This window comes from Equus asinus, chromosome X, assembly GCF_041296235.1.
Source record: "Equus asinus isolate D_3611 breed Donkey chromosome X, EquAss-T2T_v2, whole genome shotgun sequence".
Lineage (NCBI taxonomy): Eukaryota > Metazoa > Chordata > Mammalia > Perissodactyla > Equidae > Equus > Equus asinus.
This window is the reverse complement of record NC_091820.1, coordinates 135,196,645-135,222,445: the sequence shown is the minus strand read 5'-3', so window position 1 is coordinate 135,222,445 and position 25,801 is coordinate 135,196,645. Positions and strand designations below refer to the sequence as shown.

General features: G+C 41.3%; 1 protein-coding gene across 13 annotated transcripts in view; it reads right to left on the bottom strand.

The window, feature by feature from the left end:
* Window positions 1–4,300: 4,300 nt before the first annotated feature.
* LOC123282422 (gamma-aminobutyric acid receptor subunit alpha-3-like) overlaps window positions 4,301–25,801 on the bottom strand; it is an 86,057-nt gene continuing 64,556 nt past the window's right edge. For all 13 annotated transcript variants that reach the window (XM_070503139.1, XM_070503140.1, XM_070503138.1 and 10 more), the window contains 2 exons: window positions 19,766–20,166; window positions 4,301–5,985 (listed from right to left, as the gene is read on the bottom strand). In XM_070503139.1, the coding sequence (XP_070359240.1) occupies window positions 5,650–5,985; window positions 19,766–20,166 (737 nt within the window). In that variant the 3' untranslated portion in view covers window positions 4,301–5,649. The remainder of the gene's footprint in view (window positions 5,986–19,765; window positions 20,167–25,801) is intronic.

Below are 25,801 nucleotides of genomic sequence, written 5' to 3'. Positions count from 1 at the left end.
GATCTGCCTTATAGTTTAAAAAGCTAGCTCTGTCGTGATCCAGGTGAGAGATCATGGTGGAGGCTTGGACTAGGGTGCTGGTAGTGGAAGTGAGGAGAAGGGGGCACGATATGGGATTTAAATTAGAGGCTGAGTGCAGAAGATTGTCAGATATGCTGGATGTAAGGATGCGAGAGAGGTGTCTGGAATTCCTCCTATGTTTTTGGCTTAAGCATCTGAGCAAACAATGCTTCCGTTCATTGATAAAGGAATGATGAAGGGAAGAACTGTGTGGGTGGAAGAGTCAAGAGTTCCGCTTTGAACATGCTAAGTTTGACGTCAAAGGACTAGGCTAGAGATGTCGATTTGGTAGTCATCAGCATAAAGGAAGTGTGGCGGCTTTCATACATGTGTGCAAATTCTTTGACACTCCTCCTAAGAGGTGAGGTCGGTGCCCCTCCTCTTGAATCTGGGCTAGCTTTAGTGAGTCTATTGTAACAAACAGAATGCAGCTACTTCCCAGTTTAGGACAGTAGAAACCATGCAGCTTCCACGTGGTTCTCTTGGAACACTTGTTCTCCAGAGGCCGCTTCTGGAGATGCTCCTTTTCAGTGCCCAGCTGCCATGCTGTGAAACTATAAGGAAAGGTCATGTATAGATGTTCTAGTCAACAGTCCCAGTTGAACTCTTCCTTCAACCATCACAGCCCAGCTGGCAGACACATGAGTGACAGACCCCACCTCCTGGTCTGGCACCCAGAACCGCCTTCGTTTTCTCAGTTTCGGACCCAATATTTTCCCTGCTGAACAGGACTGCAGCTGGGCAACTAATATGCCTGTATCTCACCACAGAATCCCCTGCCATGCGGAGCTTGGAATTGGGTCCTCCATCCCCGATGTTCCAGTCAGTTAAGTTACCCTTGCTTATTTGAGTCTTCCTATCTGAGGTCCCAGGCATCATGAGGCAGAGATAAGCCACCCCTGCTGTGCCCTGTCCACCTTCTTGACCCATGGGAATAATAAAGGTTGTTGTTTTGTGCTGTGAAATTTGGGGGTGGTTTGTTACATAACAAAAGATAATTCAAATATGCAGTCACTGAAGCCATCAGGACAAATGAGATCATTCAGGGAGAGTCTGTGGAGTGAAAGGAGCAGAGACAAATCACTATAGGGAACCCCAGGGATGGGAGAAGTTGAATAGAAAAAACACAGGAAATCGGAAGGTAGCAGGGAAAAAAGCAGGGATATCAGGAGACCGTGGTGTCATGGAAACCAAAGAATAAGGTCACTGTCAGCAGTGTCAAATGCTGCCGACAGGTCAAGTAACATAACTGAAAAATGCCTTTAGGTTTTAGTAACCAGGGCAGTGGTGACTCAGCAAGAGCAGCTTCACTGAGAGCAGATAACAGAAATAGAATTCCTTTAGAAGAGAGGAACATGGATGAATAATAAAGTAAGGACTGGCCTTAGACAGAGGGAGACCATCTTTTGCCCGTGACAAAGGGAAGGGAGAGATCCCATGACTTCTGTTGATTTGGTCACAAGAAGTTTAGGGAATTCCCTTCTGAGGATTTCTGTCCTCCCCTAAGCTGAACCTTTGGAGGAAAAAAGAAAAAAGGAGGTGTCTTTTGTTCCAAATCTATGCTCTTGGCTTACCTGGAGGCCCCCTGCCTGGTACTAGCACCCCCTTAATCTTTTCAATTTAGCACCCTACTTGTCCCATGCTAAGACTGGAGCTGGGCCACTAATAATCCTGCATCTCATCACACAAGACACTCCCACATGAAGCTCAGGCGGAGGATATAGTGTGTGGGGAGGTGTTAAGGAGATCACTAATAGACCTGAGAGTTTGGCCTCTGTATTCCCAGGTTTAGCTTCCTAGCTGTGCTTACTTAGTGTTTAATCAAATTCTTTGGAAGCTGCCAACCCATCTGAGTTGTGTGACAGGCAACCAAAGGATGGGGCTTGTGCTCCTGGAGTGTGCTGGTGTGGGGGCCCCAGGATGGGGTGATACTCGGGGGCACAGTGGACTACCAGGGGCAGCTGCTGCTGGAAGGGGTACTCTGTTGACTTGTCTCTGATCAGAACCACATTTTACTAAAGGGGAGATGAAGTCTTAGCTCAGGGGAGGGACTAGTCCAACGTCACACAGCAACTGTGAGGGGACTAAGCCCTGGCTAAAATCCAAGTGTTCATTCTTCTCAATGTTTTCCCCTTGATATCAAATTGTTTGAGCTGAGGCAGATGCAAGGCATAACAGGTCCAAGGTTGCTCTCTGATGGAAAAGGCAAGAGGCCCCAGAGGGCAGCTTGCCTAGTCAACAAGGGCAGGCACCTTTAGCCTCACTCCAGTGGATGGTCACATGATTAATGTTCCCAGGAGAAAGAGAGCCTGTGTAATTAGAAGCTGTTGAGACTGAAGAGAGATCCCTGCCTCCAATTCTAGGGTCCCTTTGACAGATTTTCTCCCAATTCTTTCTCTTCCTTTTCCCTTTTCATTCATTCCATCTCCTGCTAGACTTCTTGGAAAGATTCAGAGTTCTGGAGGGCCTTCTTCCCAAGCTCAGACTGGAAGCCCTCAAAAGGGTGTCAAAACACAGGTGCATCTTCAATGGGCCAGTGGGCTCTCAGAGGGACTTGGTACCCAGTCGTGCCTTCCTCTCCTGCCCTCAGTACTTTTAGCATGAGGAACTAATAGGCCATTAAATGAACCTCCCAGATTTAAAAGCCAATAGGAGCAAACAATTATTTAAACAAGAAAAATCTATTTAAAATGACTTAAAACAAAGCACATTTATTAGTACTTGGATGCTCTTCAAGCTGCTTTAGAAGACTACAAATTGCATTTATTTGTTTCCATTAATCTCCACTGATCATGGTTTAGCTTGTCTCCTCTCCAACACCGCCCTGAAGAGACTCTCCCCCATATAGCTCTGACCTAGATTCGCATCAATTTATTCATAAATATTTATTGAATACCTACTGTGTGAGACATTCTTCCAGCAGCCTCTAGAATGGCTAGGGATATGACTCTGATGCTCTAAATACCATAAAATACTTGAGTTCAGAGATGCTGGTTCCAGTTTGACGTAGGGTTTCAAACTCTAGGGGAGCTCAGCAACAGAAGTGCTGATGGGAACAGCTTGAGATTTCCCCTAAGACTAGGGAAATAGTTTTCAGAGGCAAAGTGGCTTCAAAAGGTTTTCAAGGAAACGACAACACTTAAATATTGGTATCAGGCAATTTTGCTAGGGAGGCAGCCATGTGTGCCTTGCATGGTTGTTCTCAGGGCATGGTTGAACTAGTCAGGGACTGTGAGATTGTTAGGGCAGCAGGGCATCCATCAGATGACCACAGGGCTGGAACATGCACCAAGTGTCAGACTGTCCAAGTCTCTGATTTTATTTCAGACAAGAAAACCTTTTATATGATTTAAAATGCTCTCCCAAAGAGATTTTCCCCATCCCTTAAGAGCCATGCAATTTCCTCAAGCAGATCTCATGAGATTATTTCCCAGATTTTTCCTAACTCTGTAAGAAATAAGGGTCATCATCCATTTTCCAACACGTGGATCAACCAACCACTCACTCTCCTTCTGCTTAATAACTATCACCTAAGGAGACTATTGCCTAAGGGAAATAGTAATCAATGGAAAAGAGAGAGCCTTTAGAATTGCAACGAAAATCCCTCTCTCTATGTCCTGGGAGTGGGTGAATTTAGCAGAGGGAGCAATACAAGTGTTTCCTTCTCTGTCATATTGGGTAATGAGACCCTTGAGTCAATCAAAGCTATGTTTTCACATGGCTTCCATTTTGGATCACTGTAGTAGGTCTCTTGCTCTGGATATACCTTTTTTCCAGCATAGTCCAATGGTGTTAAGAACTGGAAAGTAAGGGTGGCACGAGAGTGGAGGTGAAAGCCAAGAACAGAGTACTGCTTGTGTTAGGCAAGGAGTGACCAAAAAAAGTTCGCCAGCCCAAGTATAATTCAGCGAGAGTTTAATAAACAGCTGCTAAACATTGCACCAAAGCATTTGGAAACATTTTCTACAGAGAGGCAAAAGTCAGGCTCATTCTAAATTCCTTAAGAGGATCATTAGCAGCCCCACCCACCCCACCCCCCATCCCCACAGATCCACGACACCACACTCTTCTAGTCATGAATTTATCTACAGACACAGTCTTAGGAATAATGGGACTGGCATGCATTATCCCAGCAATGGCAAGGAAGCAGGGGATGGGGGAAGGATGGGTGAAAAGGTAACCAGCAGCTAATGATAGACCCCTTAGGAGCGTTGTTCACAGAGTGGGCAGGGAGAATCTGCTTTTGGTGCCATCTGTGGCTTTATTTTAGCCTTCTAGGATACTCTGGACTAGGGGCTGGGGCTGCCATCTTAAACAATCTCATTCCCTTGAGCTGTGACTATTAGAAGTGGTCTGCTTGGATGACATATTGTGACTTTCTAAAACTCTTTTAGGCGTCCAACCAAACTGTTTTCAGGACCCAGCAGGCCTATTGAGATTGTGCCAATTCTGAGGTCAAGGTGGACCTGGCTTCTCAGTCATGTCTTCATTTTGGCCTTGGAAAGGGGTGCAAGATAGTTCTCTACTACAGACACTTGTAAGGAGCCTAGGCAAGTCATTCAAACATCTGAGACTTAGTTTAGCTACCTTATAAAAATTTTATAATTATAGGGGCCAGCCCCGTGGCATAGTGGTTGAGTTTGGTGCACTCTGCTTCAGTGGCCCAGGTTCGTGGGTTTGGATCCTGAGCGCAGATCTACACCACTCATCAGCCATGCTGTGGTGGTGACCCACATATTGAGTGGAGGAAGATTGGCACAGATGTCAGCTTAGGGCTAATCTTCCTCAGAAAAAAAATTATAATTATAAATGTCCTTTTTACTCGCATTATGAACAAATGAGATCAAATGGCCTATAAATATTATCAAACTGGTAATAAAGATAATGTTTTAGTTGACTCAAAAATCAACTCTATTCTGATTCACCCCTCTCAGAATCAGCATCAACAGAGGACCAGAGGTCCCTGACACAATGGGAGCAAAGTTCTTGGGCCTGGGCTAGGCTTTGGGGTGTGGCAGGTATGGAGAATAGAATCTGACTTTTGCCTGCCAGTAGCCCTCTCTTCTGAGCCAGACTTCAAGCCTCAACTACCACCCAGCCCAACCCTCTTGCCCCATCCAATATTTCACTAATTGTCTTGGCAGGGAGGTGACTTTCCCATATGAGATAGCCCAGCCTAGCTCCCTAGTGAGTCAGAATCATCTGATCTGGATCAGTCAACAATTGTCCTTGGTGTGGACCTCTCAAACAGCCAAGGCTCCCACTATAGGTAGTAGAGTCTCCTGTTCTTTCTGCAGAGGGCAGAGTGCAGTAAAATACATGCAGTGCCCTCAGCTGGGGGAGACTGGCAGACTAAGATGAGCAATTGGACAAATGGCAGTGTTTGGCTCTGAGGGTACACTCAGCAATGTTAGAGGGGCAATCTTTTTTGTTTTTTTTTTCATTGAGATTCATAAATATGATTTGAGAGTCATGGCTTGGTAGAGCGTTAAATGAAAGATCCTGAAACACACGAAGGGGAGCCCCAGGGTTTGGGTGCCTGGATGCTTCCTAGGGTAGACAGTGCTCTGGTTGCTGAGCCGCCACTATCTACTGTTTGCGGATCATGCCCTTGATAGCTGACTCCTGGTTGACGTATGTAGCCCAACAGACCAGACTGAAAATGGCAAAGAGCACAGGAATGATGATGCGAGAAATTTTGTCAACCTTGCTGACACTGTTGTAGGTCTTGGTCTCAGTTGGGTTGTCCAGCACATAGGTGGTCTTGGGCAAAGGAATGATTGTTGGTTTGGAGGAGACACTGGGAACAGCACCCTTGGAGATGGTGGGGAACTCAGTGTCCTTGGCCAGGTTGATGGGGTAGGTGGTCCCCACGATGTTGAAGGTGGTGCTGATTTTCTTTGTTGGAGCTGCTAGTGTTTTCTTCTAGGGGCCAGAAACAGTAGGAGAGAAGGGGGAAACAAAGCAAAAGCTAATTAATTCGTTAAACAGAGCACTCTCAGAGGCTGTGGGGAGGAGGAGCCATGAGGGAAGTTAAGAAACAGTGGCCATGAAGCCAACAGCTCTGAGTAGCCAGGTTGTGTCTGGGGATAATTGAAGATGAGTTTGAAAACAGAAAACTTGCATTATCCTGGTTTACTAGCTATGTGGCTTTGGCCAAGTCATTTCTCTTTGAGCTTTAGTTTCTTCATCTGCAAAATGAGGATCAAAATATTTGGCACGGTTGTTGAGAGGATCAGATGAGAGAATGGTTGTAGAAATCACCGGAAAACTGTGAAATGTTGGTCACATGAAGGGTCCTATATAATCATGTGATTTGATCGTCACAGTAACCCTATGAGGTTGGTGAGTGAGATTACTCCCATTTGACAGACAAGAAAACTCAGCCTCAGACTGAGTAGCAGAGCCCACACTAGCCACCTGGGCTCCTGACTTTTATCCAGTGCTGCATTCTAGGCACAAGACACTTTTTGGTCACCCGAGAAATAACTCCAAAAGGCTTCATCAAGTGGCACATCTCCTGTGAGGAAGAGAGCTCAGTGAGTCCAAAAGTCATTTCGTCATAAAGACACAATAAATCCTACGGCATGTTTACATGCATTATTTCGACAATATCTCACCCTTCACGCACGGTTAATGTGTTCAGCAAGCTGGGGCCACACTAGAGTTTTCCACTCTTGCAAAGCTGCAGGCAGGAGCCACAGCCTTCCCAGGGAGCTATGCAAATACTCCCCTCTGACACAGCAAAGGCAAGGACAGGTAGGGGCTTCCTATGACACTGCCTTTGGATTTTTATTTTCAGAGTAAAAAAAAAACTCAATAGGAAACAAGCATGCACACATGTCCCCATTTGTTCCCACATATATGACTTCTGTATACATGAACCTCCATGTAGCAAACAAAAGAGGAGACAAAGCTCAGCCCTGGATCAGAAGAGAAAGGCTGACGAAAAGGAGGCCAAGGGAGCAGGCCAGTTCCTGACTCAGGCCAAAGGCAGTGGCCAAGCTCATAATCTGTAGTGTTGGTTGCCTCACTCCCCCTCTGGCCTTTTCTGCCTTCCATCCCTCTTTGTTTCTAGGGAAAAGTGGTGCTAGATGAGCTTCAGAAGTGCCCAAGAGTATGAAGTGATGACTCATTGTATCACGCTTATTTCACACACCTCGCCATGTTCCCTGTCTCAGTGTTACTTGGCTTCCCAGCATCTGTGTTTTACTCCTTTACTCCCTCTCTTACACGTTTCTCTGAATCTCTTTCTATCTCTTTTCTTCTTTACTTCAGAGTCTCCACTATTTTCATATTTTTTTCCTTTTCACCACACTGCCATTTACCTTCCTGATCCTAATAATAACTTTTGCCAAATATTTACTGAGTAGCTACTTGGCCAAGAACTATGTAGGTATTTAGGGATGGGTGGAAAGGTTAAAAGATGAGTCAGTTTCAGTCCCTGTTTTCCAGTTCACAGTCCACTGGGGGAGAGAGCCCTGTGAACACATCATTGACTTAAAATGTAATCAGAGTTCTAACAGATATGGGCCAGATGTGGTGGGAATTCAGCAGAGGGAGGGGCACAGTACCTCCCTCTACTGGACAGGCGCTGGAGAAGGTGGCTCAGAGAAGGCAATGAGTTCTGTGAGCTGGGTGGCAGAAGATGAGCAGGAGCTCACCAGAGGAAGATGCAGCAAAGGACAGTACACAGGCCAAGGGCACTGATTGTTTGAGGGGTGCCCAGGAGCTTGCTGTAGCTGGATCACAGTGTGCATGGCAAAGGCCTTGTATGCCAGGCTCTCCTGCTCTGCCTGCCTGTGCTGCCTGCAGGGTTTTCAATCAGGGAGGGGGAGGGGGACAAATGAGAGGGTGTGGGTTTAAGTAAATGAACAGTCTGACTAATGGGACACTTAAAAAGCAATACTGTTCTTTCTCTTTGAGGACTGCAGTCACACTGCTCCAAGTGGAAGGCGGACAGAACTCTAAGGCTTCTAAGAACCTTGTAAATGCCTTAAATACTACACGGGACTCAATTATAGTTAACAAATTCAACGTGTGGATAGAGGCCTGCTGCTAAATGCCTCTGCTGTTAAATAAAAGAGCACTTTACTTCTTTGCCTGCTTACTCATTAATTTGCTTAGTAATCTCTTTTTTCGTGAGTAAACAAGAAAAAAAGAAAAAAGGAAAGAAAAACCCCCACTACCCTGATTTTGCTAGAAGCTTTCACATGTGTTATTTCATTTAGTCATCTGATAAGCTGGTTGTGATCAAGTCTCTGGAACAATCATTCTTAACAGCAAACACTTTCATTAGCTCCGTGGGCACTCTGTAGTCTATAGGTGGGGAGAAGCAGCCGTTGATTAAACCACAGATTTTTTAAGTAATAAAGGAAAATATTTTTTCATTTTCTTTGCCCTTTCCAACATGGCATATTTTAATCAGCCATTATAATTTTTAGCTAAATTGTCAAAGAAGGAAATCAAAGCAAAAGCTATAGTGTCAAGAAGACAGGAGAAGAAGGCAGAGATTAATGGCTAATATTTCTCCATTTCAGCATCTAGTTTTCTAATACTTCTCTATGTTCTGGAATTTGATAGATACAAACTAGAAGGACTTAACTTTGCCCAAACTGTGATTCTATTTCTACCTCCCTAGCCAAGTGCCTGACTCTTAGGCACATGATAGATGTTTACTGAACGAAAAATGACCTCCTCCGCATTGAAGATTCTCGATGTGATTTCTAGGTTGTTCTTCCTGAGTTCTGATCTCTTCTATATGGAGAGCATATCTCTATAATTCAGGCTGGACTTAACTCCCACACCAGAAAACTGACACTGACTCCTCCAAATTCCCCCAAGCAGTCTGACCCTAGGACAAGGACACCTTTCCTCCTGGGAAGCCACCTGATGTGGGTTTTTAGGATGAGGCAATGAAAACTTTTATGGACCAATGCATGTCCCACTCAAGAGTTTTCCTCAGATGGCACTCCTGGCTGTTGTTTCCAGAAGTACTAATTAGGGGTTTAGTTGGAACCCTGAATGTACTTGAGACCCAGCCAGGACCTCAGAGTATGTGCAGATATGGTCTGCACCCTGTGTGACAACCCCCAACAGCCATCCAACTTTCCCACACCCAAGTTTTCAGAAGCGGGGCAAGGTAATGCAGTATATACTATGTGGGATTCAAAGACAAATCAGAGCAATGACAAAAATCCCAAAAAACAAATGACCCAATTTTTAAAATGGCAAAGGACTTGAATAGATATTTATCCAAAGAAGCTATACAGATGGCCGACAGGCACATGAAAAGGTGCTTAACATCATTAGTCATTAGGGAAATGAAAATCAAAACCACAATGAGATATCACCCTACACCCATTAGATACCTACTACCAACAACAACAGCAAAAAACAGACTATAGCAAGTGTTGGCAAGGATGTGGAGAACCTGGAACTCTGTGCACTGTTGGGAATGTAAAATGATGCAGCTGCTATGGAAAATGGTATGTTAGTTTTTCCAAAAATTAAAAATAGAATTAAAATATGACCCAGCAATTCCACTTCTGGGTATATATCCCCCAAAATTGAAAGCAGGGTCTCGAAAGAGATATTTGCACACCCATGTTCATAGCAGCATTAATTCCCAATAGCCAAAAGGTGGAAGCAACTGAAGTGTCCATAGAGAGGACAGTGGATAAACAAAATGTGGTCTATCCACACAATAGAATATTATTCAGTCTTAAAAAGGAAGGAAATTCTGACGCAAGCTACAACATGGATGAACTTTGAGGACATTATGCTAAGGAAAATAAGCCAGGCACAAAAAGACAAATAGTATATAATTCCGTTTATATGAGGTACTTAGAAGAGTTAGAGTCATAGAGACAGAAAGGAGAATGGTGGGTGCCAGGGGGAGGGTGGAGGGGAGAATGGGAATTTGTTGTTTAATGAGGACAGAGTTTTAGTTTTGTGAGATGAAAAGAATTCTGGAAATTGGTTGTACAACACTGTGAATATACTTAACACTACTGAACTGTACACTTAAAAACGGTTAAGATGATAAATTTTAGACTAATGAGAGAGATTAATTAAAATAAGAGAACTAAAAGTAAGGGAAAAAGCAAAAGAAACATGCAGAGAGGCATAAATAATGAGTCAGGCAAATTCAAAAGAGGAAGGGCGCATGCGGGATTAGGAGGGGGCCAGTAAGCCAATAGACGGAGAGAAAAACGCAGGTGGAAGAAAAGGAATCACTTGCAAAAGTTTCCTGAGAAGGTGGGAAGCATCCAGAGCCAAACTGGGGAGTTGCCTGGGGCGAGATCACAGCTAAGGCGAGAGTGGATGAGACTCAAAGACTATCTATGTACTGGTGGGGACAAAGGTGCACAGTTAAAGCAAATTCCTCAGGGAGAAGGTGAAGGGAAGAGTCGAGATTTAAAATAGATTTTATAGGAAATAGAAGACAGAACTGATTAGGGACACAGAGAAGGATTGCAGGCACAGGTTAAAGCCCAGCAGACCTCAAAAGTATAAACTCATAAATGTCACCAATCCATCAATGGCTGTGGAGTTTTTTGAGAGAGAAGTAGGCGAGTTGGACTGAAGTGACTGAGGAGGTGGAGGGTGCTGGTGAGTGACTGCGGTGATACAGCACATGGCCAAGGCTAGAGAGAAAAGCAAGAAGAGAGGGAACCATGGACTTTGAGAAACTATAGAGGTTATTCATTTATTTGTCAAGTATTTACTGAGTGTCTACTACATGGCAGGCTCTATGCTAGGTGCTAGGGGTACAGTAGTGAACAGTAAAACATGGCCCATGCCCTCAAGGAGCTCACATTCCAGTGAAGAGGAGCATGTAATAAACATGTAAGCAACTAAATATACACAACAATATATGCCAGGAGGTGAGAAGTATAATGGCGACACATAGAGCAGGGCGGGGACAAAGAAGGATGATGAACGCTAGTCAGAGAAAGTCTCTCTGAGAAGGTGAGCAGGGATCTGAATAAAACGAGAAAGTGAGCCATGAAAAGATGTGAGCAACAAAACTTGCAGAGAGAGAGAACAGTAATGACAAAGCACTTCGGGTTGCTACAAGAGTGACTTGTACAAGGACCATCAAGGAGGCCACTCCTTGACCTAAGTGGAGTTGAATGAAAAAAAGAAAGGATGGTAAGAGGTAGCATCACAGATCTGGGGACCAGATCCTATAAGACTTTCAAAGCCATGATAAGCATTATGGATTTTGATCTAACTATGGTTGGAAGCCATTAAAGTATTTTGAGCCACATTTTTTTAATTTACAGTTTTGAATGATCATTCTGACTGTTGGGCAGAGAATAGATAGTTGGCATAAAAAGCACAGGAATAAAATTAAGAGGGAAATCCAATGAGGCCAGTGAGAGAGATGGCAACTTGAGTGCAAAGGATAACATCAAGGAAGTAAGAGAAAAACAGGAAATCCTGATGTATGAGAATCCAAGTGAAGATCTGGAGATTCAAAGGAGACATCTTTAGTATAAAAGAGTGGAAGAGTAATAGTCTGAAAGCAATATTGGGGATTAAGAGGATGTGACCTTCACTTCCGGAAAACGGGAGAGAGAAGATTAACGTCTCCAGCTGAGACATGGGTGTCAGTCAAGACAGGAAGTAGTTGGAGGGGTCATTCAGTGAAAAAACCAGTTGTACAGAATAGTTTTATTTTCCAGTGAACAAGAGTTTCTGAAGGAAGTGAAGGAAAGTTTATGAGAGGTAGGAGGATAAGTCTAGAAAAAAGCACTTTAGAGTATAAAGATAAGAAGTGAGGGGAGGATAAATAACCACAGAGGAAAGTATAATTTGTGCATTGATCAGAGATGACAAGGAGGTGGATCCTGTAGAACATATGACCTCGCACGTCCACAACAAAGTTTATTATGAGCTTTCTGATATCAGGTGACAGGTCCAAACATACTAATAGGATTAGCAGATTTAACTCTTACAGTCTTCTTGACAAAAACAAAGAAACAAAACCACTAGAGCAAGTATACAGGCAATTAGATTGGTCCATTTCCAAAGCCCTCACCTAGTGGTGGACACAGTAGCGGTACCCAGCAGGTGAGATGACCCAGAGCTCCGCTGATAGTACTGGCCACAGGCTCAGTTCTAGTTTATGATATCAGATGGGTCATCCAAGTGGAAAACAAAGACAGAACTTGCAGTTGTTGCAAAAAACGTAAACTACCTGTAAAAATCCTACATATGAAATGAGCATGTTGGAGTCAATAACGTTGGTAAGATGAAGGAAAATAGAGAGTGAGACAGCCAGATGAGAGGAGCATCAAAGCGCAAGGCAGTCTGCATGAAGTAAAGGAGGAGGTAACGACCTGGAAGCAGCAAGGAAGGGATAGAAGCATGGCTTCCTATTGCAATGGCAACTGAGGAAGTAGTTTCCTCCGGAAACAGCCAAGTTAAGGTGAAAAGAAAAAAATGGAGAGGGGACACTTTGGTTTTCTCTCTCCTATGGCACTTGGTCCTGTTTCTGGGCTCTGTCTATGTGTATATATACATTACTTTCCTCCCTAGGCTGTCAGCTCCTGAGTACTGGGGTCATGTAATGTTTAGCTCTGCATCCCACAGATATTCCAGAAATGATTGCTGTTTGTTTTTGTTTCAATCGATTTACCAGTAACAGAGTACAGTTGTTGTCAGGACATTTATGCCTACTGTAGAACAGGGTGAGAAGACCACTAGTTTATGAATACAACTTAACCCATGGTGAGTATTAGCCACCCCACAGAGAAAATACTAAGGGGTGACTCGATTTGTGGCTGTGTTTATAGGAATGCCTAATAGATTTAAAGGCCATTAATGATAAGTAACTAAACTTTTCCAAGATGAGGATGGAAGTTGAGTATGGAAGTGTGTGGAAGTTTCTCTAATGTAAAATAAGATATTATTCTAGAGCATTCAAATATTATTTGGAAATGAGCCTAAGAATTACTGTTTTCAAAATTTAGATAAGACTTTATGAATATTCAAAAGACAAACACCATATGATTTCACTCACACGTGGAATATAAACAAACACATGGACAAAGAAAACAGTTCAGTGGTTACCAGGGGAAGGGGGGTGGGGGGTGGGCACAGGGGTGAAGGGGAGGACTTACGTAGTGACAGACGAGAAATAATGTACAACGGAAATCTCACAATGATGTAAACTATTATGAACTCAATAAAAAAAGCATTTATGAATATTTTAAAAGCAGTTCTGAGAATAATGATTATCTTCTTTTTAAATGTAGAGGTTTATTTCATTTTAATTTGCTTTTATTATTTCTAATTTTCAAAAAATTAATCAAAGTAATAATGCACATACTTTTAAAAAAATAGAACTTAAAGGCTTATAATGAAAACCAGGGAACCCTTACCCCGATGCACCCCCAATCTTGTCCAGCAACTCATAATTGTTTTTAATTCTCTTAGCTGATACTTCTAAGGGTTATTTCTAAATGATATGCTTATACTGCCACCGGTTTTACACATAACTTACCATCTTTTCATGATAATGATTTACCTCACTTATGCAACCCCTCCTCCATCCTCTAATACAATTACAGCAATATTTTTAGTTCAATCGATATCAGTGGTAACATCATTATAAAGAACCATATAAAGACCTCTAGCCTCCTGCTCCAAATTGGACTGCTTCCTCCCCAGGCTTGCTTGCTGCATAGGTTTCATCTTAGGACTTCTCTTCACTTATCTTCTCTGTTGGATGCCCTCTTTTCTGGATCCAGCGTCGTTTTCTTTTATGTTCTCCTCTCTTGTTTTAATAGAACATATCCTCTAGTATCTTCCTAAGGTGGAGTGCGTGGGGAGTGACATTTCTGAGTTCTTGTAGGTCTGAAAATGACAACTGTACATCTCTACTTAGTTGATACTTTGGCAGGGCATAGGATTCTAGGTTGAAAATCATTTGTCCCTCAGATTTATGAGATTTACTGCTCCACTGTCTTCCGGCATCCAACGTAGTTGAGAAGTGTGATGCCATTTGGCCAATCAATTCTTTGTAGATAACATTTATTTTCTTTCTAGAAGCTTTTTAGACTATCGCTTTATCCCTGGTTTTCTGAAGTTTCATGATGATGTGCCTTCACGTGGGCCTATGAGGACGCTTTCAACCTGGAGGCTTATGTCTTTCCGTTTGTAAAAATGTCTCCTATTAGTGCTTTGTTAATTCCCTTCATTCATTTTTCTCTTCTCACTCATTCTGCAGCTTCTGAGTTGGATGGACTTCCTGGATTCATTCCTAAGTCTCTTATATTTTCTTTAACTTTCTCCGCTTATTTTTTTCTTTTTGCTTTACTTGTGGGGAGATTTCCCTGAGTTTATTTTTTTTTTTAAAGATTGGCGCCTGAGCTAACAACTGTTGCCAGTCTTCTTTTCTTTTCCTTTTTCCTCTCCCCAACCCCCCCCCCCAGTACATAGTTGTATATTCTAGTTGTGAGTCCCTCTGGTTGTGCCACGTGTGACACCACCTCAGCATGGCCTGATGAGCTTTGCCATGTTCACACCCAGGATCCAAACCTGCGAAACCCTGGGCAGCAGAAGCACAGCACGCGAAATTTACCACTCGGCCATGGAGCCGGCCCCAACTTCAGTTTATTTTTCCATCTCTATTGAAATTTTTATTTTGGTAATTCTTTTTAATTTTAAGAGCTCTTCCTTATTCTCTGATTTCCTTTTGTATTAGCATCGTATTCTTGTTTTACGGATATGATATATTTACAAATATAAAAGTTAGTTTTATTTTTCTTAAATTTAGGGAATTAAAGAAAATTTATCTTTGTTCCCTCCAAGATGAGCTTTTTTCTTTTAACCTTTGTTTTTCTCTTTCAGATTGCAAACTTTCCTTTGGTAATCCTTGGTATCTCAATATTATTTGGCAACATAAAAATGTGTGTATGCTCAGTGTACTTGAGCTGGCTTATTGATTGCAGACTATGATTTAAGAAGATCAGTTGGAAGCAGATCATTTTATGGGGTAGTCCAAAATGTCACTATGTAAAGGTCTTTTCTCGGGAGACATTCAGCTTCTTTAGAAGAGAGACTTCTGCTGTCTTTCTGCAAAGTATACATCTGGCTGCAGACATTTCACATGTTGGGCAGGCTCTGGGGTCTTGACTATTCTGTACACACACTTTTAACAGTCTCTCTAGTTGCACCCCTGTGCTTTATTCTCTGCTGTATCAATCACCTCAAACACCGAGTTTCTCGGAGATTCAGTCTTACTTCAGCTTAATAAATGGGTTCTTTCTTTCCAAGTTCATTCTTCTAAAACAATGCATTAAAATCTCTTGTCTGACTGAAATCCCTTCTCCAGTTCTCCTGATGCTTGTGAGTTTGTATTTTATTTCTTGACTCTCATTTAGTAGGATGTGCAAATACATGCAGCTGATCCTTAAAGCCTGCAGTTCAGCTATGTTTTAGAGTGCTATTATAAGCTAGTCATTTGTCTTCATTTGAAAATTAGATTTTGTTTTCACCTATTCCTCCTTTTTCTTTCTTTTGGAATCTTTCTCCTTACATTTTATGTAATCCTTAATCAAAGTCCAGATCAGAAATAGATTTTTAAATCATTTATATTATTTTTAAACAGATTCATGCTCACCCATTCTAGCTTTATGATGCAAATAAGGCTTAACATGTCTCTCTAAAGGAGGAAAACAGAAACTAAGTTACGATGTAAGTCCCAATAGTTTTACTCTCAGTGCACTTCAGCCTTTTTTCCTGTGGGTCAGTGGTTCTCACTGTTCATCCCTGCACATTGTAGCAGCGTGGACAAAGTATAGCACCCTCACATTAGAGACCTATTTTTATTCATTCCATAGTTGTTGTTTTTTTCAAATCTCATAATTGACTTCTTTTGGGTAACTTAAATGGATTTACCATGGAGAGGAACTAAGGAAGAAGACTGAGATGACCATCTTTGCAGAGAGTTTTAGACAATTCTTTTTGTTCTCTTTTTTCATTTTCAGTGCTCCTTGGAATTGGGGAAATGGTTGTCACTTTTGATATCTACATCTACAGTCTCTTAACAATCTATTCTAGTTCTCTCGCTGACATCAAACTGCCCCCACACCTCTTCCCAGCAAGACATCCGTGACAGCCTTTCAGATATCTGAAATTAGCAATCACCATCCCCTTGAGGCATCTGTCCCTCCTCCGTTGCAGTAACCAAACTGGAACAATGTACTTTTAAACATGGCTCAACCAGTACAGAGTAAAAGGGCTTATCATCTCACTTGTTCTAGGTAACTGTTAACTCAGGCTCAAATTAAATCTGCCTTTTTGAGAGTTATACCACATGGAAGACTTACATTAAATTTGCTTTTTCCCTATATCCCAGCATCTTATTTATAATGTGCAATTGTTGTTAGCTTGTCTATCACAGAACTATTTTTTTCTACCTATGTGTAAGAATTTGAGTTAGCAAATGTTAATGTTTTGATTTTAGCCTGTTCTCTCAAACTTTAGAAATTCTTCTTGATTCATAATTCAGAAGATACTCTTCTCCAACCAACATTCATTAATGGCAGCTTAAAAATTGGAATCTCCTACTTTCTATGTCTTCATTTGAGTCACTGATGACATTTAAGAGGGAAGGGTCAATGACAAAGCCCTGTGGACTATCACTGGGACATTCAGGTTGTTGTCCATCCATCAGTCAATTTTATTTGAGTTCAATTGGTCAACCAGTGACATCAGCCTAATTGTACTATTTTTCAACTACTGTTTCTTTTTCATGAAGGCATAATAAAACAAGTTAGTCAGATGTCTTATTAAAGTCTATGATATTTCCTGGTCTACCAGTCTAATGAACTTTTCATAAAATTTCTTAAGGTTAGTTTGGCATAATTTCTTCTTAGTGAACTCAGGCTGGATATCAGTGATTAGTGCTAACTGCTCTTAAAACATCTGTTTAATAATGTATTCTAGGGAGCTTTCAGTTTAATATGTCAGAGTGAAGACATCTTTGCTTCCTTCTCCTCTCCGGAACCAACCAAAAACTATAAGGAAAATGAGAGAGAGAAACAAAAACTCCATCTTTGATTAAACCTGAAAGCATTTTTAGCCCTGATCCCCAAAAGTAGGGGCTCCCAAATGCAGTAAAAATTAGATCAGGGTAAAGAATGGACCAAAGATGCCTGTTGTTCTGGATTTCAGGCCAAGAATAGAGGCCTAAAAGGTGGGTGGCATGACCTGAGTGAGGAAAAACAAAGGACCCCTGTCTTGAAACAAAATCAGTTTTCAGGCTGGTAGTGAGAACATCCTGGAACACTGCTTGACCATCACATAGTGGCAGAGGAAGTAGAGACTGGAGAAATTAAAGGATATAATGCTAAACACACACACACACACAAACAAACACACAACTATATATAGAGGGCTTTCCTGTGAACAAGGGAAACTTCTTGCTAGTGAGAAGCAGAATCACAACTACGAGGAGGAGTACTCATAAGAGTTTATATAGACAACAGATGATGCTCAAACTACTCACTCCCAACTACTCACCACTATCCTACTCACTCTCTCAGCTCCTCCCGAAAATGATACTTTCACACAGAGCAGAGCTAGTAAAGAACTCCTCTAATGCAACTTCAAGGAATAATTGAAAACAAGCTAATGTGGTACTGATGCAAAACATGTTGCAAAAAGGAGGAAAAATAACCAAAAAGGATTGTGGAACAGCACACAAAATAAACATAGAACACATGAAAAATAAGTCATCAGACATCATAAAATTAACGTAAGGACAAATACTACTACTCCAGAAATGAAGGCAAAAAGACACTGGTGAAAAAGGTCAGAGACATGGAAGACAGGCTTGAGAAAAATGAAATGGAAAATAACAGAGTTAAAACTTATTAGAGAAAAATGGTAGATATGGAAGACAAAGAAAGCTCTATGATGTGTATAATCTGTGCTTCCAGGAAGAGAGCAGAACAAGGTATTTCAGGAAAGCTTTCCTGAAACAAAGACAGCTGTGAGTCTACAGGCTTAAAGGGCAGCATGCTGTCCAAGAAAACATTCAGACAAAGAGATCAAGATATATCTTTGTAAAGTAACTGCAGTTTGTAAATAAAAGACACATGCATATGGGCTTCTAGGCCATAAAATCGTCACCTATTATGTGAGAGATTCTCAGGCTGGTTTTAAACTTCTTCATCACAACACGCATTGCTAGAATTGAGTATAACAATCCATGTCTACATGGACATTAGAGAAAGAGAATGTGACCCACAAATTGTACAATGGCCCAAGTATAATTCAAGTATAAACACAATTGACAGATAATTTTACACATGCAAGAGAGTAGGAAATATGGTTCCTATGAGACCTTCTTAAAGAAACTTCTAGAGGATAGCCTTGAGGGAACTAAACAATGAATGGAAAAATGGATAAAAGGATTATTTTGAGAAGAGAGTGAATTTAAATGTAGAACTATGACTAATCAACTATAGGAATTATGGCTGCGTAAAAGCATATAAATGCTATAGAACTTGACAATGCAGAAATAGTGGTATTAAAAAAAGTTGGGAGACAACAGAGACTGATAGAGCAGGTGAGAGGTAGGATAAGTATACTAATTTCCTGCTATCTTGTAATGGGTGAGGGGTCAGCAGACCCTGTTCATAGCTGATAAATCAAGTACTGGAAGGGTAAATATGTTTTAAGGATCCAAAGATAACAACTAGACTAAGTATAATAATAAAACCAACCAAAAATTCCTATGGTAGAGTAGATGGAGGATGTAGAAATACACTTATTTCTTCATAATTTATAGCAAGGAGTTAATAAATTCTATCTAAATAAATAGTTAAAAACTATTCCAAAATTTTGCCAACTCACCAGTCAGTATTCTATGGAATATATCTTTTCCTCCCGTTCGAAAAATCTTCATTATCTTTTCTCTTCTCCATGATTCTTCAAAGAGTATTGGAATGGTTCTGGGACCACTTCTGCCAGTTCTTTTTAGCATCTTTGGATAGTCTTCATCTAGATCTAGAGATCTGAAGTCTTTTAAAGCAGCCAAGCGTAACAATCTTGATTTCACTGTATTCATGTTTTATTCCTACCAATTCCAGTTGGTTTACTGTTTTTTTCTCTCTGTTTTCTTCCTTCCCATCCATCCACCAATTCAACTAACATCTATTTAGCTTTCACTATGAGTCAGATGCTATGCAAGGATGCTGGCTAGTCAGAAAGATCATGCAGGCAAACCCCTGCCCTCAAGAAGTTCAGTCTAGCGAGGAGGCAGGCAAATAACTCTAATACAAAGAAATGCTTTTAATATCAGGAGCACCCCTGCCCCAAGAAAAGCTAAAGCTACCTGGATGATTTTGGAAAGGCTCTGTGAAGAAAATAGCATTTCATCTGTGTCTTGAAGAATGAGTGGGTCTTCACTATGCAGAGAAAAAAGAAAAGAACATTCCAGGTAGAGAGTAAAAATTAAGCAAAGACACAGAAGGAACGGCAATCACTTTAGGTTGACTATAGATGGGAACATACTGGAAAGTGAGGGGCAGAGGTGGCCCTAAAGATTGTTCTCCAGGTTGAAGATAGAGTCCACTCTTCCGGGTGACTTTGTCAGTATAGTGGTTTCCCCTCGAGACTAGCAGTATCACACTTAGGTTTGTTCCCTCACGATAAGACACCAACTCTCCATGATACCTACCCTCTTCTTTTTTCTCCCAGCAAACACTCCACATTGCCAAGAAGCACTCCAGTTGAGAATTAGACTGATGACCCCAGTGAATAGTTCACAGCCCTGGCCAGTTCCCATAGGCTGCAGGCTGCCCACTCCTGGTTCCAATACAGTTCTCTCAGGGAGTGCTTCCCAGCCCCCACGCTTGCTGTATCTCCCCTTTCTCTCCAGGGTCTCTGGCACCTTCTTGCCTTCCCAAGCCCAGCTCCGCTTGGTGATGTAATTGACAGTGGCAAATATGATCAGCACAGAAAATACAAAGGTGTAACAGATGCCTATGAACCAATCCATGGCCGTCGCGTATGCCACTTTAGGTAAGGAGTTTCTGGCACTGATACTCAAGGTGGTCATGGTAAGAACTGTGGTGACACCTGGGGAGAGGAAAGATGAGAACCAGTTCCACTGGAAGACATTTAGAGCATATTTGATGAGCTCGTCAACTTCCTACCAGATACCCCACTCAAAAGGGCCCCTTTAAAGGAAAAAACAGAGAATGTCAAAGTTCTACCTAGTAACCACGCCAGGAATAGGAATCTCCAGTATAGCACTTCTAAAAGTTGTCCTCTAGCCTCTGCTTAAACATTTTCACTGACGAGTAGGTAACCCATTTCATTGTAAGAGAGCTTTTTAATTAGAAATACCTACCTTATGAGCTGAAACCCGCTTTCCTGTACCTCTTAGCCCATTGACTGATCTCAGAGTTCTGTCTCTGGCAACGCAGGAAAAAAAAAAAAAACCTGCTCCCCCCTCTCCAGGATAGGCCTTCAGAGAGTTGGAGAGGATGGCCATGGTTCCTCATGAATCTGTTCATCTCCAGAATGAACATGGTCAGTCCCGTCTCTTGTTTCTCCTCCTTTCCCAGTGTGGTAGTTGGTTCTTTTCTGAACAGCCCAGAACTGAGCCCAAGACTCAGGACATAGTCTGAGCTCAGTAGGATTTTCACTTCCCTTATTGTGGACAATGTTCTCCTAAAAATACAACAAACTATTGTAGAAAATGGTTCTTATCTGCATCACACTCTAGGTCCTATTGAGCTTTGTGGACAACCAAAGCTGTTCCAGTATCTAGTTCTTGTGAGTTTTTGCCAAACAAGAGCTTGCTTTTCGATCAATTGATTCTTTTTCTTGGTAGTGTTATTAACCTAAATTTAAGACTTTCCTTTATTCACCTTTAAATTCTATTAAAATTTTTTTGTAATCTTTTCATATTCTAGATACACATATGAGCTATACAGTGTTGTGGTTAACAATATGAGCTGTAGAGTCAGACTGAAATAGACTGCAATTCCGGCAATCCCGCTTACTAGTAACATGACCCTGAACATGGTGCTTTACCCCCAGTAAGTCTCAGCTTTATCACGTGTAAAATGTGTGTGTTGATACCAGACTCAGAGATTTGTTGGGGGAGCCCACGAGATGATGTGTATAAAGCCCATAGCACACCATCTGGGAGTAATCACTCAATAAATAGTAGCTTCTATAATTAACATTACTCTTATTTTTACTGTTATTATAGCAATAGTATTGTCATAATTATATAATTAATTATAATCACATTTTAAACTGTATTATAATAATTGTCTAACTGTTAGCAATAATACTCTAGTCCTGAATACTTCCATAGAAGTTAGAAGGCCTGAGTTCTCCCACTTACTTGCTTTGTATCTTGGGCAATTTCCTTAGTCTCTCTGTGCCTTCATTCTCCCCAGCCACGAATATTCCATGCAGTCTCTATTCCTCAGAGTTTTGATGAGGCAGTTGCTGTACCCACAGTCATCCAGACTTGAGGAAGGAGGAATAGTCAGAACCTCTTTCTGAGCGTTGGCATGCTCAAGAGGATGGGGAATGTGAGCCTTATGAGCTGGGTCAAGCAGGGCATGAAAGGAAGTCTTTTTTTTGTTTTTGAGGAAGATTAGCCCTGAGCTAACTGCTGCCAATCCTCCTCTTTTTGCTGAGGAAGACTGGCCCTGAGTTAACATCCATGCCCACCTTCCTCTACTTTATATGTGGGAAGCCTACCACAGCATGGCGTGCCAAGTGGTGCCATGTCCGCACCCGGGATTCGAACCGGCGAACCCCAGGCCGCCAAAGCGGAATGTGCACACTTAACCACTGTGCCACCGGGCCGGCCCCAGGAAGGAAGTCTTAATGGGGTGGGAGACGTTACATAGAAGAGCAAGCAGATAAAGCCTATTAACTATTAACTCTACCCAGAGAGTCAGCATGTGTGGTGCAGTCTCTGGAGCTTCATCATATCTTGCTTTCTTGAGTACCTTACTTACATACTTGCTATATAAATGAAAACCCAGACTGGAAAAGACTTAGTACAGTTTCAACAGAGAGACCCTTAAAGGAGTACCTTTGCACAAACTTAGGCAGAGAGTCGTCAAGGCTAATTAGCAAAAACACATTTTAAGCTCTGTCAGGAATCAGCCACATAGCTAGTACCTATGAACAAACTGTCTGAATTTGTAGCCTGCTAAGCTCTGAGAATGGACCCCAGGCTCAGTAACCCTCTGCCCACACCGAGCAAGGAGTAATTCATGGGAGAAACAAGTTACGTCATTTACGGTTATCAGCAAATGCAGTCGTCCACCCTGGCACATTCACAGCAGTGTGCCAGTGCATGGACGGAGAGGACTGCACTGCAACACAAGTGTTTCTGTGCCATAGCTCAGTAGAGATTTTTAGAGCTCTAGCCTCTAGGGCTTAATTAGCACTGTCATGTTGTGAAAAGCTCTTAGCTAGTCAGAGCTGGTAAGACCCTCAATCAAGCATTTGGTACACTTCATGGATGGACAAAGAGGTTTGGCATTTTAAAAGAGATCCAGGCCTGCCATCCAGTGCTTCTCTTTCAAGACTCTTCTAGAAAGTTTTTTGTGAATGCCCTGCTTCACTTCCTTTAAGCACTTCTAAAAGTCTTAAAAGTATACTTCTTTGACTATACATGTCTGCCCCATTAAACCAGGAGTTGCTTGAGAGCAGGGACCATGGGTAATTCGTCTCTATCTGCTCAAATGCAAACACAATACCTGGCAGAGTAGGCCCCTAGTGCCTGTGTGATGAGTGGAACTGCTCTGCTCAGCCTATAGCCCATGGCATTGCACCACATTTGCTCCCATCAGAGTGAATAATATTCTTTTCTTGCAGTAACAATATTGTTATTATTATCGATAATATAGGTCTTGTTCTCTTCTTTTCTCCAACATTAACAACTGTCTATTCTGTACCTTATAGAGTTAGGTCCTAGGGATACAAAAATTAAAACATTTCAGACCACAGCATTCAAAATGAGCACTCACTCTCCCCAGGAGACAATCAGAATTAATCATCCTTCATATACCTGTTGAGCTGAGACACCACCACAAGGGCAAGGCTTTTTGTTAATGCATTGTCAGTCAGCTTGAATCCTGTTTCACAAAGTACGTTACTGAATATGACCCAGTCCCTCATTCCTTCTTAACATCCCCTTTCTCCAAAACTCTTCTAACTTTCCAACTCTGCTGCTCTAGGACCACCTATATTCTCCACCTCTTCTCTGAATGCACTTTCCTCTTTTGGTCCGAACTGAAACCTGACTCTCCTATTGAGTATACTGTTTCGGTTCTCAAGAGGTGGTTTATCATTCAGAATCAAGAGCTCAAGAGGTAGGAGTCCACATTCTCCTTGATCTTTAGTACTCCTTAGACCATTACACTATCATAGTCTTGTGGTAACCTGTGCTCCTGTGAGATTTCTACCATCTGGTAATACCCCTCTGCGCCCTTTCTCATAGGTATGATCTACAGAATACGTTTATCACCCCAAAGGTTCCTTTGTAGCCACTTCATCCCCTCTTTGGCCCCAGGTAAGCACTGCTCTGCGTTCTTTCAGTCTGGATTAGATTTTTCCACCTAGAGTTGCATATAAATATCATACAGTATGTACTCATTTTGTGTCTAACTGCCTTCACTCAGCATAGTATTCTTTAGGTTCCTTCACGTTGCTGCATCTATCTTTAGTTCATTCCTGTTAATTTCAGGGTAGTGTTCCATTGTATTGATAGAACATAATTTGTTTATCCATTCCCCTACTAATGGACATCTGGACTGCTTCCAATGTTCAACTATTATGAATAAAGCTGCTAGGAAGATTTACACACAAGTCTGTGTGTTGGAATACGCTTTCATTTCTCTTGGTAAATACCTAGGGATGGAACTGCATGATTATATGGCAAGCACGTGTTTAACTTTACATGAGACTGCCAAGTGGTTGTGTAAAGTGGTTGTTCCATTTAACATTCCCATCAGATGTATGAGAGTTTCAGTCAGCATGCATCTTTGACTTATGAAAATTAAATATTGACATTTTTACACGTTTCCCTGACAATGAAACCATCTACCCCCATCTCAACTTATATACATTACATTACGGTCTAGTCTTTTATTCTAAATATATTGTACACCCAATAAGCCACTGTTATTTTTTTATACATTCAATAGTCATTCATTGATACTTATTATTCCCACTCTTTTCAAATGCATCTTAAACAGTTCTGGGACAAATTTTCTTTGGCTTGAAGAACTCCATTTGGTGAGAGTTTGACGATAATGAATTTTTAGTGGGTTTTTTTTTTGTCTGAAAATGTCTTTATTGTTTCTGTTGAAGTCAACTGATAATCTATTTATTATGGCTTTAAAGGCAAGGTACTTTTTTTCCAGGCCACTTTTAAGATTTTTCTCTTTGTTTTTTGTTTTCAAAAGTCTCACTCTAATGTGTCTCTGTTTGTATGTCTTTTAATTTATCCTCCTTGAGTTCATAGGCCTTCTTGTAATCGTGCCTATTTGTCCTTCATCAGGTTTGGACAGTGTTCAGCCATTATCTCTTCAAAAATTTCTTCTGGACCATTCTCTCCCTCCCCTCCTTCTAGGATTCCAATTCCCTCTGTTAGACCTTCCCAATAAATCGTATGTTGTTTCTCTCTCTTAATGCATTTTATACATTTTTGTCTTTCTGGGCCTCATTCTAGATATTTTCTTCCAGTTCATGAATTTTCCCTTCTCCCTTCAACTGTATCTATACCAGTGAGTTTTTATCTATGTATTCCAATTTTAGAATTTCCAATGTGCTTGCTCTTTCATGCATGCTCTGTCTGTCTCTCTCTCCCCACACACTGGTCATATGATGGAATTCTTATGTTTCTTTCAACTACTTAAACATATTCATCATAGTGATTCGAAAGTTTGATTTTTCAGTCAGTCCACCACCCCCAGAAGAAAGTACTGCTTTGATCTCTAACACCATAGCTTAGTTTTGCCTGTTTTGGAATTTTATATAAATAAAATCAAATATTATGTACTATTTTGTGTCTGGCTTCTTAGCTCGACACAATTTTCGAGATTCATCCAAATCGTTATGTGAATCAATATTGTTAATCCACTGTACGCATATGCAGCAGTGTATTCACCCCTTCACTTGTTGATGGACACTGGATGTTTTCCAGTTTGGGGCTTTCATGAATAAAGCTGTTATGAACATTCTTGTATAAGCCTTTTATGGATATATATTTTCATTTCACTTGGGTATATACCTAGGAGTAAAATACCTAGATTTTAGGGTAAATGTATTTTAAACTTTATAAGAAGTAGCCAAACTGTTTTCCCAAGTGGTTGTACCATTTTACATCCTCACCAGCAGAGTATGAGAGCGCCAATTGCTCCTCAACCTCACAAATATTTGGAATTGCCAGTCTTTTTAATTTTAGCCATTCTGGTGTTTATAAAGTAATGTCTCTGTGTGGTTCTAATTTGCATTTCCCTGATATAAAATGATGTTAAATGTCTTTCCATGAGCTTATGGGCATTTATATATATTCTTGGTAAAATGCTCATGTTTTTTTCAGTTTTTTAAATTGGATTCTTTATATTTTTGGAATATATGTTTTATCAGATCTGTACATTTATAAAATATATTCTCTCAGTCTATGGCTTGCCTTTTCATTTTCTTAATGCTATCCTCTGATGAGTGG